The 17,985-nt window shown below is 50.3% G+C and overlaps 1 protein-coding gene across 2 annotated transcripts in view; it reads left to right on the top strand.

Moving 5' to 3' along the window:
• The window catches only part of KMT2C (lysine methyltransferase 2C), a 1,555,522-nt gene that overhangs the window by 564,483 nt on the left and 973,054 nt on the right, over positions 1-17,985 (top strand). For both annotated transcript variants that reach the window (XM_086941472.1, XM_086941471.1), the window contains exon 22: positions 16,744-16,930. In XM_086941472.1, the coding sequence (XP_086797598.1) occupies positions 16,744-16,930 (187 nt within the window). The remainder of the gene's footprint in view (positions 1-16,743; positions 16,931-17,985) is intronic.

Here is a 17,985-nt window from a genome sequence, read left to right as displayed (position 1 = left end):
CCCCAGGCGTCAGTCTGGATCCGGAAACTTTTGCGTAGCAGTACCCTTGCGCGTCGGTAGGCGTCGTCTGCAGGCGTCTCCTGCGGCTCCGCGTCCGTCGTTGGCGTCGTGCGCCGTGATGACGTCGCTGGAGTATATAGACGCCGCCTCCGCGCGCTGACGTCAGTTCTTCTTTTTTCCGCGCCAGTGGACGCAGATCTGAAGAGCGGTACCCGGTCTTTTGACCAAGTTATTACTAGTAATTTCTATCTTTGTGCCTGGTAAGGATGCCCGGTTTCAAGAATTGTGACGGTTGTGACCGCACGATGTCGGTCACGGACCATCACCGACTCTGTCTCCGGTGCCTGGGCCCCGACCACGATGTCGACGCCTGCGTCGATTGCCGGGCTCTGACTAGCAAAGTTAGGCGGGAGCGGTCCCTCAAGCTGCTCGAGCTCCCGGTGTCGGCCCCGCGTCGAGAGCGGTCTCGGTCCGGCCGGAGGTCCAGGGAGCGGTCGCGAAGCCGCGCCGGACGCTCCGGAAGTCGACATCACTCGTCGGGTTCGTCAGGTAAGAGACACAAGAAGTCGGGGCGTCGTCATCGTTCCCCCGACTCCCCCTGACGCTCGCGCGATGCGGCCGGGGGTTCGGGTGACCCCAACCCCGCGGCTCCGCGAGAGTCGCCAGCTCGGCCTGCCCCATACCCTCAGGTCCCTGGGCAAGGTGCGACGCCTGAGGAGATTGAGGCGTTCCTCATGGCCATGAGGGCCCTCTCTTCTCCGGCGGGTTTCACGGCGCCTACGGGCCCAGTGAACCCGTCCGGAGGCCCTAGCGGTTCAGCTGACCCTACCTCGACGCCGTCGGATGCTCCGACACCGGCGCCGACTCCGGCGCCGCTAGGGCCTTCGGGATCGGCCCCGGATGGACGTCCATCCAATCCGGCGCCGCTTCCATCGGGGTTAGCCCCGACGCCGCCCCCGTGCGACGCCGGTTCCTCGGTGCCGGCTTCGGGCGGCACCAAGGCTCCGGCGCCGGCTCCGGGCGGCGCCGTCCCCATTCCCTCACCGAATCCGGACGCGGAGTCGGACCGGCGTCGCCTGACGCCGGGCTCGACGCCGATGGGGCCTGTTGACCCCGTGGAGCCGGTCTACATGGTTGACACCGACTATGGTGATGATGTAGAGTACGGTGAGGGCTGGGAGGGGTCTGAAGACCCTCTGTCACGCGAGTGTCAGTATGACATGGACTGGACAGGTGATTTGGGGGACGCCAGTGGATTAGATGATTCTCCTAACCCTGGCTTTGTCTCTCCTTCTTCCGTGGCATCGGAGGAGGGAGCTGCCTATTCAGTGGTGTTGATGAGGGCTGCCAAGGCCTTAAACCTTGAGCTCCCCGTCGCGGCCGTGAGGCCTAACATCCTCACTGAGGTCTTCAAACCGCGGTCATGCCCACAGGAGCCTCTGCTGCCGTTTAACGAAGCCTTGTCTTCTGTTGGGCACTTGGTCCAGGCCCTCTTCAGGTGCGCCTGTTGATCGGAACGTGGCCAGACGCCACCGTCCTTGTCCGGACGACCCCAAGTTCCTGTCCACCCACCCCACCCCTGAGAGTCTGGTGATCCAGGCCTCTACCTCCCAGTCCGCATTCCCGTCGGCCCCGCCCGATCGGGAATCCAAGAGGTATGACCAATATGGCAAGAAGGTCTTCTCGTCCCTGAGCTTAGGACTGCGGTCTTGCAACACCGCTTGCCTCTTGGGCCGCTACACCCACTCTGTGTGGGATACGGTCGCGGAGCTGCTGCCAGAATGTCCCATGGAGGTGCGGGCAAAGCTCGGCAAAGCTGTAGCTGAGGGCCGAGATGCAGCTAGGTATTCAATTCGATGTGGCCTTGATACGACCGACTCGCTAGGCAGAGCGATGTCCACGACGGTGGCGATTCGTCGCCACGCCTGGTTGAGATCCGCCAACTTCTCGGCTGATGTCCAGAATACGTTAATGGACATGCCGTTCGATGGCTGTCATCTGTTTGGTGACAAGGCGGACCACGTGCTGGAACGCTTCAAGGACTCCAGGGTCACGGCCAAGTCCTTGGGTCTCTCGACCCAGCGCCAGCAAACGGGTTCGTTTCGCTCCTTTCGTGGCCAAGGAAGGGGCGTCCCCACACGTGCTGCCAGCCACGCGCCGCAACAATCTTATCAACGCGGTGGCGGCCGTGGAAACCGCCGTGGAGGCGGTCGGGGTCAAAGGCGGGGTCAGGCCACATCCCCCCCCGCAGCATCTGCCTCAAAATCCTCCTAGTCCGTGCTTTCAGGCCCACGTGACGCCAGTGGGTGGCAGGGTTCGCCATCACCACGCCCGCTGGCGCACGATCACTTCGGACAGGTGGGTGCTGCAAATCGTCCGAAGGGGCTACTCCCTCCCCTTCGAGACAACTCCTCCAGCCATGCCACCGCAGAACCACCGTGTGTCGGGGGACCACTTGCAACTTCTGCAGGAGGAAGTTACGGCCCTCTTGGCCAAGGGAGCCATCGAGCGCGTTCCTGGGCCAGAAGTAGGGCGTGGTTGTTATTCCCACTACTTTCTGGTACCCAAGAAGGACAAAGGGGGCCTACGTCCTATCTTGGATCTAAGGAACGTCAACGGCTTCCTCCGGAAGGAGAAGTTCAAGATGTTGACGTTAGCTCAGGTCTTGGCTGCTCTAGACCCACAAGACTGGATGGTAGCGTTGGACTTGCAGGATGCGTATTTTCACATCCCCATCCTGCCGGCCCACCGGCGTTACCTGCGGTTCACGGTAGGCCAGGAACACTTTCAGTTTATCGTGCTCCCCTTCGGCCTTACCAGCGCCCCACGGGTGTTCACAAAGGTGATGGCGGTGGTCGCAGCCCATCTGCGCAGGTTAGGGGTTTCAGCCTTCCCCTACCTAGACGACTGGTTGTTGAAGGCGGGCTCGCCCCAGACAGTCGTCCACCACCTTCAGATGACGGCAGACCTCTTGCACGGCCTGGGGTTCTCCATCAATGTGCCGAAATCACACCTGTGTCCCTCTCAAAAGCTCCTTTTCATCGGAGCGGTTCTGGACTCGGCGCAGTTTCGGGTTTATCCTCCGGAACGGCGGGTCCGGGATATACAGGCTTTGATTCCCATCTTTCAGCCGCTATCCCGGGTTTCGGTCAGGTTGACGCTGCGGCTGCTGGGGCTGATGGCTTCCTGCATCCTTCTGGTGCATCATGCCCGGTGGCAGATGCGGGCTCTGCAGTGGGACCTGAAGTTTCAGTGGGCCCAGCATCAGGGCAACTTGTCCGACCACGTCTTGATCTCGGAGGGCACTGCGAGACAACTGCAGTGGTGGCTTACGGACCGCGATTGGGTCAGAGGCAGATCCCTCTCCCTTCCCCAACCGGAGCACGTTGTCGTGACGGACGCGTCCCTCCAGGGTTGGGGTGGCCACTTGGGAGAGGCAGAGATCAGAGGCATCTGGTCTCCGGCGGAGTCCCGGCTCCATATCAACCTGTTGGAGCTGCGGGCGATTCGTCTAGCACTGAAGGCATTCCTCCCCTTTGTCAACGGGAGTGTAGTGCAGGTGTTCACGGACAACACCACCGCCATGTGGTACTGCAACAAACAGGGCGGTGTGGGGCCGTGGACCCTTTGCCAGGAGGCTCTGCGCCTCTGGCAGTGGCTGGAACGTCAGGGCGTGACTTTGACGGTTCAACACCTGGCAGGTTCTCTGAACGCCAGGGCGGACGAACTCAGCCGTCTGTGCTCGATGGATCACGAATGGCGTCTGAACTCGGACGTGGCGCGAGGCCTCTTTCTGCAATGGGGAGAGCCTTGGTTAGATCTATTCGCCACAGAAGAGATCGCGCAATGTCATCAGTTCTGCGCGTTGGAGTTTCCAAGACGGCACTCGCGCGGCGACGCCTTTCGGCGCGAGTGGAGTTGCGGTCTGTTATACGCCTTTCCGCCTATACCACTTCTGCCCAGAGTGCTGAAGAAGATCAGGCGCGACCGGGCCCAAGTCATCCTTGTGGCTCCGGACTGGGCTCGAAGGTACTGGTATCCCGAGCTACTCAGCATGTCAGTCGGTCCCCCGATCCGCCTGCCCCTTCAGGAGGACCTTCTGTCGCAGCAGCAGGGGACGGTCCTCCACCCGAACCTGTCCAGTCTCCACCTCCATGCTTGGAGATTGAGTGGCGGCAGTTGAGGCCATTTGACTTGCCTCCTGAAGTCTGTGATGTAATTCTGGCAGCCAGGCGTCCCTCCACAAAGTCGGTATACCCCTGTCGGTGGAACAGATTTGTGGCATGGTGCACAGCAAAGGCTGTGGATCCTCTTTCTGCCCCTCTTTCCGAGGTTCTTCTGTTTCTTCTCTCTCTTGCCCAGCAGGGCTCTGCTCTTGGCACTATCAAGGGCTACCTTTCGGCCCTTTCAGCCTTTCTGAGGCTTCCTGATCAGCCTTCTTTGTTCAAGTCCCCAATTGTAACAAGATTCTTGAAGGGCATCACACACATGTATCCACCTGTTCAGTTTGTGATGCCTCAGTGGGACTTGAACCTGGTTCTAACCTTTTTGATGTGTGCTCCCTTTGAGCCCCTTCATTCTTGTCCCGTCCGTCTTCTGACTTTAAAGACGGCTTTCCTGGTTGCCATCACCTCTGCCAGGAGAGTGAGTGAGCTCCAGGCTCTTTCTGTCCAACCTCCTTTCCTGTCCATTCATCCTGACAAGGTGGTTCTCAGGACTAGACCTTCTTTCCTGCCCAAAGTAGTTTCTGCTTTTCACATCGGGCAGTCCATCACCCTCCCCTCCTTCTTCCCGCCTCCGCATCCTTCAAAGGATGAAGAGCGACTCCATCGTCTGGACCCAAAACGTGCGCTTTCATTTTATGTGGATCGCACACGCCAGTTCCGGGTGGATGACCAACTGTTTGTTGGCTACGTGGGTGCGAAAAAAGGGACGGGCGGTACATAAACGGACCATCTCTCGGTGGGTCGTTCTGTGCCTCAAAGCGTGCTACTCTTTGGCTCGGAAGGAGCCTCCTGTTGGGCTGAGGGCCCATTCCACTCGGGCCACGGCGGCTACTACTGCCCTGGGCCGGGGAGTCCCCTTGCAGGACATTTGCCAGGCGGCTACGTGGGCCTCGCTGCACACTTTTGCGGGGCCCTACTGCCTGGACGGTCCAGTCCGGAGGGATGGCTTCTTTGGCCGTTCTGTCCTCCAGGACTTTCTGGTGTAGGAATGTATTGGTTCGCAGACCCACCACCGGGGTTGGTATTGCTGGGGTATCTATTCTAAGGTAAGGAATCTAATACTAACGTGTTTCTTTCAGATGAACAAGTTACTTACCTTTGGTAACGATATATCTGTAAGAAACATTAGTTAGTATTAGATTCCTTACCGAACCCACCCATCCTCCCCGTTCTGCGAACTGATACCTAGGGTTAAGGACATCCCTTTCAGGGCCCTAGTTTCGAAATGGCATCAGTGTTGGTTCTCTCACGGCTCTGCGTGTTCTGGCGCGGAAAAGCTGTGTACAAAGAACTGACGTCAGCGCGAGGAGGCGGCGTCTATATACTCCAGCGACGTCATCACGGCGCACGACGCCGATGACGGACGCGGAGCCGCAGGGGACGCCTGCAGACGACGCCTACCGACGCGCAGGGGTAATGCTACGCAAAAGTTTCCGGATCCAGACTGACGCCTGGGGATATTCTAAGGTAAGGAATCTAATACTAACTAATGTTTCATACAGATATATCGTTACCGAAGGTAAGTAACTTGTTCTTCAGTGGGCACAGCATCAGGGCAACCTGTCTGACCTCGTCCTGATCTCGGAGGGCACTGTGAGTCAGTTCTAGGGGTGGCTCACGAACCGCAATTGGGTCAGCGGGAGCTCTTTCACCCCACCGCAACCGGAGCTTGTAGTGGTGAAGAATGCATCCTTCCTGGGATGCAGGGGCCACATGGGAGAGAGGGAGATCAGAGGCCTCTGAAGTCTGGTGGAGTGCCGGCTCCATAGCAACCTTCTGGAGCTGCAGGCGATCCGACTTGTACTGAAGGCATTCCTTCCCTCTGTCCGGGGAAGTGTAGTGCAGGTGTTCACGGACAACAACACCGCCATGTGGTACCTCAACAACAGGGCGGGGTGTGGTCGTAGACCCTTTTACCAGGAGGCATCACCCTGGTGGTTCAACACCTGGCAGGTTCCCTGAATGCCAGGGCGGACGAACTCAGCTTGCCAGTGCATGATCGATCACAAATGGCGTCTGAACTCGGACGTGGTGCAAGGTCTCTTTCAGCAGTGGGGAGAGCCTTGGTTAGATCTATTCGCCACCGCAGAGAACACACAATGTCATCAGTTCTGCGCTTGGGATTTTCGTCGCTAGTGGAGCTGCGGCCTGTTGTACGCCTTTCCGTCTATACCACTTCTGCCCAGAATGCTGAAGAAGATCAGGCGAGACCAGGCAAAAGTCATCCTTGTGGCTCCGGACTGGGCACAAAGATACTAGTATCCAGAGCTACTCGGCATGTCAGTCGTTCCCCCGATTCGTCTGCCTCTTCAGGAGGACCTTCTGTTGCAGCAGCAGGGGATGGTCCTCCACACGAACCTGTCCAGTCTCCACCTACATGCGTGGAGATTGAGCGGCGACAGTTGAGGCCATTTGACTTGCCTCCTGAAGTTTGAAAAGTGATTCTGGCAGCCAGGCGTCCCTCCACAAAAATGGCATATGCCTGCAGGTGGAACAAGTTTGTGGCATGGTGCACAGCAAAGGCTGTGGATCCACTCTCTGCCCCCCTTTCAGAGGTTTTCCTCTTCCTTCTTTCTCTTGCCCAGCAGGGCTCTGCTCTGGGCACTATCAAGGGCTACCTCTTGGCCATTTAAGCCTTCTTAAGGCTTTCTGATCAGCCTTCTCTTTTCAAGTCCCCTGTTGTAAATAGCTTCTTGAAAGGCATCACACACGTTTCCTCCTGTTCCCTTCGTGATGCCTCAGTGGGACTTGAATCTTGTTCTAACATATCTGATGTGCGCTTCCTTTGAGCCACTTCATAACTGTCCTCTTCGTCTTCTGACTCTTAAAACTGCATTCCTGGTTGCCATCACCTCTGCCATGAGAGTGAGTGAGCTCCAGGCTCTATCTTCAAAACCTCCTTTCCTCTCTGCCCATCCGGACAAAGTTGTTCTGAGGACTCGTCCTTCTTTCCTGCCCAAAGTAGCCACAGCCTTTCACATCGGGCAGTCCATCACCTTGCCCACCTTCTTTCCGCCTCTGCATGTCTCGAAAGAGGAAGAGAGGCTCCATCGTCTGGACCCAAAACGTGCGCTCTCCTTCTATCTAGATCGCACACACCAGTTCCGGGTGGAGGACCAGCTCTTTGTCGGTTACGTTGGCGCTACGGGCGGTGCACAAACGGACCATCTCTCAGTGGGTCGTCTTGTGCATCAAGATTTGCTACTCCTTGGCGAAAAGGGAGCTTCCGGTCGGGCTGCTCGCCCATTCTACTCGGGCCACGGCAGCTACTACTGCCCTGGGACGGAGAGTCTCCTTGCAGGACATCTGCCAGGCAGCTAAGTGGGCCTCGCTGCCCACGTTTGCTAAACACTCCTTCCTGGACAGCCAAGTCCGGAGAGATGGCTTTATCGGCCGTTCTGTTCTCCAGGACTTTCTGGTGTGATCTTGGTTCGCAGACTCACCACCGGGGTTGCTATTGCTGGGGTATATATTCTAAGGTAAGGAATCTAACACTAACCTGTTTCTTTCAGATGCACAAGTTACTTACCCTTGGTAACGATATATCTGTAAGAAACAGTAGTTAATTTTAGATTCCTTACCGCCCCATCCATCCTCCCCGTTCTGCGAATCGATATCAAGGGTTAAGGACATCCCTTTCAGGGCCCTAGTGTCATGGCACCAGTGTCGGTTTCTATCATGGCTCTTTGTTCCTTGCGCGGCAAGCTATGTACAGAACTGGCGCCAGCGCGCGAGGGCGGCGTCATCGTACTCAGACGTCACCCTACCGATCACGACGCAGACGGCGGACGCGGAGCCGCAGACGACGCCTAGCGACGTGCAGGGGTACTGCTGACGAAAAGTTTCCGTATCCAGTCTGACACCTGGGGATATTCTAAGGTAAGGAATCTAACACTAACTACTGTTTCTTACAGATATATCGTTACCGAAGGTAAGTAACTTGTGTGACGGTTCTCCACCCGAACCTGTCCAGCCTATGCGTGGAGATTGAGCGGCGATAGCTGATTCCATTTGACTTGCCTCCCGAAGTCTGTGATGTCATTCTGGCAGCCAGGCGTCACTCCACTCAATTGGTATATGCATGCAGGTGGAACAAATTTGTGGCATGTTACACAGCCAAGACTGTGGACCACTTTTCTGTCCCTCTTTCTGGGGTCCTTTTGTTCCTTCTTTCTCTGGCTCGGCAGGACACTGTTCTGGGCACTGTCAAGGGCTCAGCAAACAATGAGTGTTGTACAGAGTTCCCCAATGGGAGCTAAGAAATTAGCTCAGCCTGTCTTCTCTCTCACTCAGTTAGAAAAAAGGGGGGGTTTAAGTGCATGGTGTAGACCCTTTTCAGAATGTAAGGATACCTCACACAGGCTATCGGCAGGACCACAACTGTTGTCCCAGCCGATGACCGTCCAGCGTCATCATCGGTATCCTGCTCCTACGGCAGGCTGGCGGTGCAATGCCCGTCGGGCAGCAAGGGGAGCTGCACTTTGGCGGAGATCTTCTATTCCGAGCCAACGGGTGTGTGGGTGTCGCGTTTCTCACCGGGTAGCCTCCGCTGGAGTCGCTGCTCGTGGAGCCACGCCTGGTATCCGTGCTCGAATTGTCGTCCGAAGAGTAGTTGTTCTTCTTCCCTTTAAAATCATCCTTGAGGTAGGGGTATACTTTCTCCTTTGCAAATTTGGCTATGTCTTTCTCCAATTTGGTGGTTTTTTGTTTGAGCAGGAAGTCATGGTGCTCAGCCATCTCCTGGTTAATCTCAGCGAGTTTTGTTGTGAATGCCGTTTTATTATTTTTAGAAGTGGCATTTTTCATAGTTGCTTCTATGGCAGAGATCTTCTCCTGGAGTGCTTCAGACAATCGTTTGGCAGTCTGGCTGATCAGAAACAGCAGGTCCTTGGTGCATTTCCAGGAGACCTGGCACCAGTCTACTTTAAAACGTTTGTCATCCAGGAACAGCCTAGGGACGATGTTTACAATTAGGCCCTGTGGTGCTATATTGCTCCTCAGGTACTCTGTCATCATTATCCCATGGATCGTTATCCTGATCAGTTCTTTTTTCATCTCACCTAGTGTGGACCACTCATCAGAAGAGGCTCCGGAGCGCGCTGTCTGTAGCAAACTCCTCTTTGCTTTCTACTCCCGCGTGCCGTCACCTAGCAACTCGAGGGACACACCCCTCGGTGCGCGCTCAACTCTTCCTTATCTGGACCGGACAGTGCCTAACTACCGTGCCGGCTGTCCAGTCATCTGAGTTCCTGTGGGAGGGGTAGGTGCAGAGAGGCCTGCCATCAGCGACTTTTGAGGTAAGGTGTTGAGCTAAAAAACCGCTTGTATTCTGCCTATACATGCAGCAAGCCTACTCCCTGACGCGAGTTACCGGATGGCTTCATTTTCCCCTAATGATCCCGCGGGATGCCTTACTCTCCCCGTAGGATCTCCTCACTCGCTGCTGGCCCCACCTGGACAGCTCGTGAGGCCTTCAGGAGGAATTACAACGGGTAAGTGCACCGTCGATTTGTAGACTGTCCTCGCTCACGCGCACCCGTTGAGCAGGGTACGTTTACTTGTTACCTCGCTGGTATACACGATCACCCCGCCAGCGCTGAATTAACTTTTAAACAGAGTGTCAAATCACATTTTATGGTTTTACCTGTGCGGCTTTTCATCATTTGTGGCTTAAAACTTTAGTCTACAAATTGTATATATAATATTTTAAATACTGGCGCCATACGCCGCTTGACTATGCTAGGGTGTATCACTAACACTGGTCTTGAATTGTGATGCCCCACCCTACCAAGCAGGTTGCATAGCCGAGAGAACTGCGCCTTCACCTAAATGCATGCTATAGCGATTCAGCATGGCAGCACAATGCAGTGCGGGTCGCTTGCGCGCACTGGATTCGTTGATTTTTTAAATCTCTCACAGTATCACTTGACTCTGTCATTTCTTAGACAGTTTGTTACCCACTGGGCACGCATGTTCTGACACTTTGAACATAGGCACGAATATGATGTAGTCCGGTCACAATAAATCTGACATCATTTGTGTCTGCTTATCTCTCTTCAGTTCCCAGGAAGTCCCTCGCAGGAAACCATTTCTGAACGACACTATACAGGTCGTATACCGGCGTCCTCTTAATTTGGAGGATCCAAGCAATTATATGAGCACGAAGGTCCTGATGAATCGCCCTTAGGGCGAGAAACATGTCGACCGCTTTCACAACAAGGGTTGAATAAGGGTTGGTTTCATTGTTCACCACTCCTTAATACCCCTTTACTTTTTAATAAAGCAGTGAGCCTGACTATTAAAATAATCTCCAATAGGACTCTACTGACTTTTTTTAAACACACCACCACGCTCACTATTGCACTTTTTTAGGCCCCTCACACCCACACACCTGTTGGCTCGGAATAGAAGATCTCCGCCAAAGTGCAGCTCCCCTTGCTGCCCGACGGGCATTGCACCGCCAGCCTGCCGTAGGAGCAGGATACCGATGATGACGCCGGACGGTCATCGGCTGGGACTACAGTTGTGGTCCTGCCGATAGCCTGTGTGAGGTATCCTTACATTCTGAAAAGGGTCTACACCATGCACTTAAACCCCCCCCTTTTTTCTAACTGAGTGAGAGAGAAGACAGGCTGAGCTAATTTCTTAGCTCCCATTGGGGAACTCTGTACAACACTCATTGTTTGCTGTTTCCTAGGACGAGTACATTGGACCCCATTAAAAATCGTCCACCCCTATTCCCCCTGTTTGATACCACTGTCAAGGGCTACCATTGGTCGCAGACCTTTCCCTACCTATAACACCCCTAAATTTTGTATTTAGGGGCACCCTGAAACTTCCTTCCTCAGATCCCGATTCCGAAACTGAAAAAAAGAACAAGAAGAAAGACCTGCCGTGCAGCTGCTAACAAGGGACCGACACCAACTGACTTGGCCCTAGTCCTACAGGCCTGTCGACCCTCGAACCTGCACCTGCTAAATCCCGGTTTCTCTTGTGGTCAGCAACCTCAAAAACCCCGGAGGGCCTGACTGCCTTGCTCATCCAAAGACTGGGACTCCCACGAGCAGTGGTTCTGCTCAAATAGCAACAACCCCTGGCGCCAGCCAGGAAACGCGAATCCAGCACACTGCACCTGCCGAGCCTGGCCTGTGCCTGAGTGAACAAAGAAAACAAGGACCCCCCGGGCGACTGACCACAAATCCAGCACACAAGGACCCTCCTCAATGCTCCTGACGACGCCTGCAGCCTCACAACCAGGGAACCCTCCAACCAAGACCAGCAGAGGGTAAGATTTTCCAACACCGAAAGTCACCCGGTGCCCTGCGGACCCCTTGTGCCCTCCTCTGAAGTGCTTACCTAACCTAGAGCTTCCCAACTTACCTCTCGAAGTGGTGGTCGCATCTGAAGAATCTCCATCCCTGAGCCTGCAGTCTTTGTACAACTTCCAGCTTTCCCATTGAAATACATTGGGCACCCAACGGCCCAAAAGCACCCTGCACCCAGCCGCCCTAGTGCCACTGGAGGTGCAGCATCTATTCTATCCTACTTCCCCACTTGCCCTGTGTAAGTGACCAGGAGCTCAGCTCCCACAGCCGCGTGGCCTGCCTACCTGCCTGCTAGCAGCCACCAACCAAAGGCCCCCTGCCTGCCATAGGCTAACATTGGGCCTACTCTCGCTACACCCGGCTGTCCCTGTGCCGCTGAGGGTGTAACAACTGTACCTACCTGACCCTGGGAGACCCTTGAGTATTACCCCAGAACCGTAACTCTGCCAGTCGAGTACTTACCCGAAGACCGACAACTTGCTTTTTCTCCATAGGCTAACATTGGCTGGTTTCACTCGGAAATTCTTCGAAGTGTCGAGTTTTGAAACTATGAAATATTCCTTCACAATCATCTGATCAACTAAAACAAAATTATTCACCTGTTACCAGGAGAGATCCCAGTGCTGGATCTTTGTGCCCAGCATCAACCTTGAAAAGTAATTACAACTGTGATTTTCCGATAACTCGATTTTCTCCCATAGGATAACATTGCCAGGTTTATGCCAGAGTTTCAAAACATACACATATTCCTTAAAAATCGGCTGTGTAACAAAAATGATTCAACTGTTTACAGGAAATGCACTAGGGCTGAATCCAGGATCCAGCCCCGAGTACGAAAACCATTCTTAAAGTGATTTTATCGCATTTGCTTAAAACTTCCCATTGAGCTCAATGTTATTGTGTTAAGTTTATGTTGCATATTGCAACAACTGTATCTATTACATTGAAAAGTCTATTGCTAATCGAAAGTTTTCAACTGTAGCAACTCATTCTGAGAAAGTATTTTTATACCTACTAGTGGTTCTAAAAATAAAACAGTGTATTTCTATATACAAAACAACAGGCCTAGAGTTCAGTTCTTGAGTGTGAGACCATTTGCTGACTGAGTGTGTACAACAAATGCTTTACACTTTCCTCTGATACTGCCTTACTGCTTGACCAAGCTACCACTTTAGAGAGTAAGGTTATATCTAACTTTAACTCTGCCAAACCTCTGGCGACTGTGGACTCTGTGCACACTGTACCTTACTTTGGTGCAGTATATACTGAACCAATTTCTTACATATAATAACTGTTGCATTAGGAAACATTGTGTGTCACAAACTGTTCCTGCATACGTGATGATTGTAATAGGCTATATTTGAGGCATATGTGATTGTAAATACACATGTTACTCCTGCCATCTAGTGTTGTGCCTGGATGTGTGCAAGTGTGCAAGTTGTTTCCCTTCAAAGAAGTCTTCTCGGGTCACGAGGTACAGTGATTACACCCATTGTTGGTAAGGCACATGGACCGGTTCTATTGTTGGGTTGTTTTTCCCGCACTGCGGGTGAGGATGGAAATGGAGTGTAGCGAAACAGAAAAGAGAGGACCATGAATAGAAAAGTAAAGACTAAAGGATAACTACAACAGTGAAAGGCTTCCGGGGAGGAGGGTTGGCGCATATGAATCTTAAGCACTACATGTCACAATCAGATGCTTAACAGGGTGAGTAACTGTAAGGAAATACCTCTTTTCGTATGGTTACCCCAAGTTTTGGGACTGGTGCTGCTGGTTTTTCGACTCGGAGTGCATGGAGGCCTGCTAACCAGACCTTGGTGCCTACGAGCTAATTTACCTGTAAGCCCCTAGTGAATAATGCCCAGGGCATGCAAGTTAGAGGGTCACCCCCAGATGGCAGGAGTATACACTGCGTGTAGATCGACAGCACTACATTCCACAAACAGATGTTTACAGGGTAAAGAACATTTTCATTGGTGCGATTGTTGAGGAACGGGAGAAGCATCATGACTCACCCAAGGTTTTACCTCCTGTAAATAATTGACCCTCTACACACTCAGCAAAGGTAAAACATGACATGTTGCACTCTGCGTGCGGATATATATATATATATATCTGCCTGCCATCTAGTGTTGGGCTCGGAAGTGTGCAAGTTGTTTTTCTTCAAATAAGTCTTTCGAATCACAAGGTATAGTGACTCCTGATCTTGCTTGTAGTGTGCACGGTCATCGATTCCATTGTTAGATTGTTCTTCGTGCTGTTGGGTTCGGTTGTGTGCTCCTTTGCTCCACTCCACATCAGGATACTTTCTAATACCGTCTGTATTCTATCACTGTTTCTAGATATTTTAGATAACCTTCAAATTTTTCCTGGGGGAGTCAATGCAATTGCGCTGTTTGAGGCCTTCACCCTTTGGGGCGGAAATTCTCTTCCACATTCTTTCTGAAAAGAGGACCGAGGGGTGATGGCACGGACACCTTTTAAATTTTGTCCTCCGTGTCACTCAAATTTTCCATGCACAGATTTACACAAGATGTGTAAATCATGTTTATCTCCTAATCATCAAGAAGAAACTTACGACGCCTGCATATTATTCAGATTAAAAAGACTTTACTACGAGATTGGAAATCTAGAAGACTACAGATGTCTTGCCACAGCACTGAAGACATGCTGTTTTACAAGGGATTGGGGGAGTATACGGGGGGGGGGAGGATAGTGACCCGCATTCATTACCACCAGAAGATAACTGGGAGGCATTTGACACAGACCCATTGTATGGTATTGATCCTGATCTTTATCAATCCAAACCTTCCCCTCCTGATGACACCACTACTTACCACGACCTTATAAGTAGGGTGACTAATTTTCATAAGTTAACACTACACACTGAGGCAATAGAATATGACTTTCTATTGAAGCTCTCTCTTCTACTCAACGTTCCACACAGTGTCTTCCCATGCTTAAAGGAATGCTCAGACATACCACAGATATTTTTAATGACCCAGTAAGATCTAGGATTTTTGCACCTAGGGTGATAAAATATATAACCTCTCCGCAGCAGACCCTCCATGCATTGTGTCAACTCACACCAGACTGTTTAGTTGTGGTTACTGCTCATAAACGGACAAATCCTCCATCTCCACCACCACCAAGCCTTGACTCGTCCACCATCCATTATCACCACCCCTCCCTCCCCCCCCCTGTATGGGGAGCGCACTCACAGGAAATGACTACATGGACATTGGACACACAATCAATCCCTTCTATGTATCAGTCACCTGGAGCTGCTAGATGTTCATTTGGCAATAAAAGCATTATTTCCTCACCTCAAAGACAAAGTAGTCTTAATCATAATTTGCAACATGACTACCATGTATTCTCTGCAAAAATGGGGGAGGGGTGGGGAACCAAATCTCCACAACTGTCTCTCCTCACACAAAGTTTGCTCTACAACACAGCATTAAATTGTTGGCAGAGTACATACCAGGAGACGCCAAGTGGGATCTGAACATACAAGTCCTATACCCATTCTTCCACCAATGGGAACAACAAGACATAGATCTATTTGCACCAACACAGAACACAACATGCCAAAACTTCACCTCCCGGTTTCAACACCCACAGTCCAAAAGCAATGCACTATAGATCAATTGGTCAGGTATATTTGCTTATGTTTTTCCACCTCCTCCCCTACTTTCATTTGTAATTCACAAACTGAGGCAGACATCGCTGACACTAATCCTAGTTGCTCCCACATGGGCCAGACAACCATGGTACACAACACTACTAGAGTTGCAGTAGTCCCACATCAACTACTACCCAACAGACAAGACCTCCTTACTCTGAACCAAGGAGTGATAATACACCCAACCCCCAGACCTCACAATCTTAGAATTTGGATACCACTAGAATGTATGGATATCCTAAAAGTAGCAAGAAGACCCACAATACAGGTGTGCTATGCAGCAAAGTTAAAGCACTTTTCATTTTTGTCACTCAAAGGATATTGATCCACTAAATGCATCACCTCAAGACATTCCCGACTTCACTTGCAAGCTGCAAAATAGCTTTTACGTCTATGAATACATCTGACAGTGCTAACTGCATACCTTCAAAATAGAGAACAAACTTCCATATACAGAATCCCTGTAATTTAGGCTTTTCTACAAGGCCTTAAGTGCCATTCCACCTAAAGCTATAGCATGTCTATCAACAGTCACATATTCCATCAAACAGTGATTATTACTTGCCTTCTAAGCATCTGTTTGTGGCAAGTAGTGCTGTAGATTTACATGCACTCACCCTCCTCCCTGTTTGTTGCATTTATATACATCATGCATTACAATATTTTATGGTCATCTTCATAGGATACACCATCCTTTCAGTCCATCATCACCCGCCAATAGGAAAACAATCTAACAATGGAATCTATTACCGTGTGCACTACAAGCAAGAAGAGGAGTCATTATACCTTGTGATTCGAAAGGCTTATTCGAAGAAAAAAAACGTGCTTACTTCCGAGCCCAACATTAGATGTAGCACTTCATGCCTCAAACAGATGCTTACAGGGTAAGTAACATTCATCATATATGTTCGTGTGTATATTTATATATACACACACTCCCATATATGTATAGTCAAAATTGTTTTCAACTTGTAAAAATATAATAAAAGTGAGGACAGCCTTGCTTTCTACCTACATTAAAAAAACTACATTAGGTTTCTTGGAATAGAGAACGGGTCATTTGGCAGAAGCAGCTCACTTCCAGTGCAGCCACATTTGATAATATATCCATCTTTTATTAATGGTTTTGCCTAGGTTTCCAATTAGCTGACACATAATTCTAGTTTTTATCTTTCCTTGTGCACAGCATTTGTAAGTCCCCTTTGCTTCTCCACCCGGCTCCAAAAGCATCAAGCTACTTGAATATACAGAATGTGTGATTGCCTGACAAATGGTAATGCACAGTCAAACACTCTTATATTTGAACTAGCAGCAGTATAGAGGCTTGCATATTATACATAAAGTTTAGGTCTCAGCGTGGTCTGAGTGTTGTTCATAACAGGCCAAATGACAAGAATTCTAAATTTTCCTTGATGTACATGACTACCTGCTCTCTGATTGTTTTGCCACTTGTTGTGCAGCAAATGGTCACTTTGAATAATCATCTTGTTAACTGATTTTTGTGTAGGAAGCATTTTTCGGTAAACATCTCTTGAATACAAGTCGACAGAGAAAGATGAGCCCAGATAATCCATCGGAGGAGCTTCCGCAGTTTTTGGGAAAAGCTAATTTGAGCAGAAACTTGCCGGATTTATCATCTGACCCATTCCTTAGCTCAGCTTCATCTCTAATTCCACTTAAGCAAAAGTTGCAAGGTAAGCAGAAAATGTTCACCTGTTAACTTTGTGTATTCACATTAAGGTAAGTTGCCACATTACAGTGCCTCCTTATAAAGCCTGGTAACAGTTTACATTGAAATTCTTTTTAAAGTCTTAACATTTTTTGAAATGAGTTGGGTTTATAAAGGACATAATTATCGTTGAGCATAAAAACGTTTGATTTGAACTTTTATTGTAGGTGTGAAGTAACTCAAAATAGGTGAAAATGCATCCTTTTCTCTTATACATAAGTAATTCCGCAAGTCTAGGCAGTCTTAATTGTACAGTAATTTGCTGTGCTGCCAGATTGTGTGTTTTTTTTCTTTTTCTTTTTTTAAAATCATATTAGGCTTGTTTTTGTGTTCTGAACTGCAGGAATCTGTCTCTTTATATGATATATAGAAATGAGATATATCCCTAAAGACTCCAGGGTCTCCCTTATGAGTGGACAGGAGCCATTCTTGGACAATCCCAAGATGCTCTGTTAGAGGCTATTGTGGCAGAGCAGCCTTAGGCTTAACAAAGAGGAGTGCAAGACATCTTAAAATACACATGGCCATTACAAAAATAGTATCTTTATGTTCGAGGCATGTGGGCTGCTGAATTCATATCTGACCTGACAACAACTAGGGTTGGCTCCTAATCAGCAAGGCTGAGCCGCAAATCTATAAACAACAAAGAACAAATGCCTATACTGATACTTATTTTAAAGAGTTTTGGCCACCAGAACAAAGAAAGTTTATCCAAGCTGGGATTTGCTTATAAATTGCTTTTTATTTTTGAAATCTAGGTCAAAGAAAAAGGGGGTATATTTGTATTATTCATATACAATTGAACACAGACAAATTTTTATATATAAACATAGGGGAAATTGTGGACAAAAAAAAAAAACCAGTGGGTGATTAAAATCCAACATGCATACCAAATTCAGTCATACCACAGTCATACCATACCTTCCCATTCATACACGAAACACATACAAATACACACCACGACTAAATAAAAATATATAATCGTGTGGTGTATTAGGTCTGCTGCAGTCTACTCAATTA

Source organism: Lissotriton vulgaris, chromosome 10 (assembly GCF_964263255.1).
Source record: "Lissotriton vulgaris chromosome 10, aLisVul1.2, whole genome shotgun sequence".
In the NCBI taxonomy this organism is placed as follows: Eukaryota; Metazoa; Chordata; class Amphibia; order Caudata; family Salamandridae; genus Lissotriton; species Lissotriton vulgaris.
Note: the sequence above shows the minus strand (reverse complement) of the source record. Positions and strands in the feature narration are given on the sequence as shown.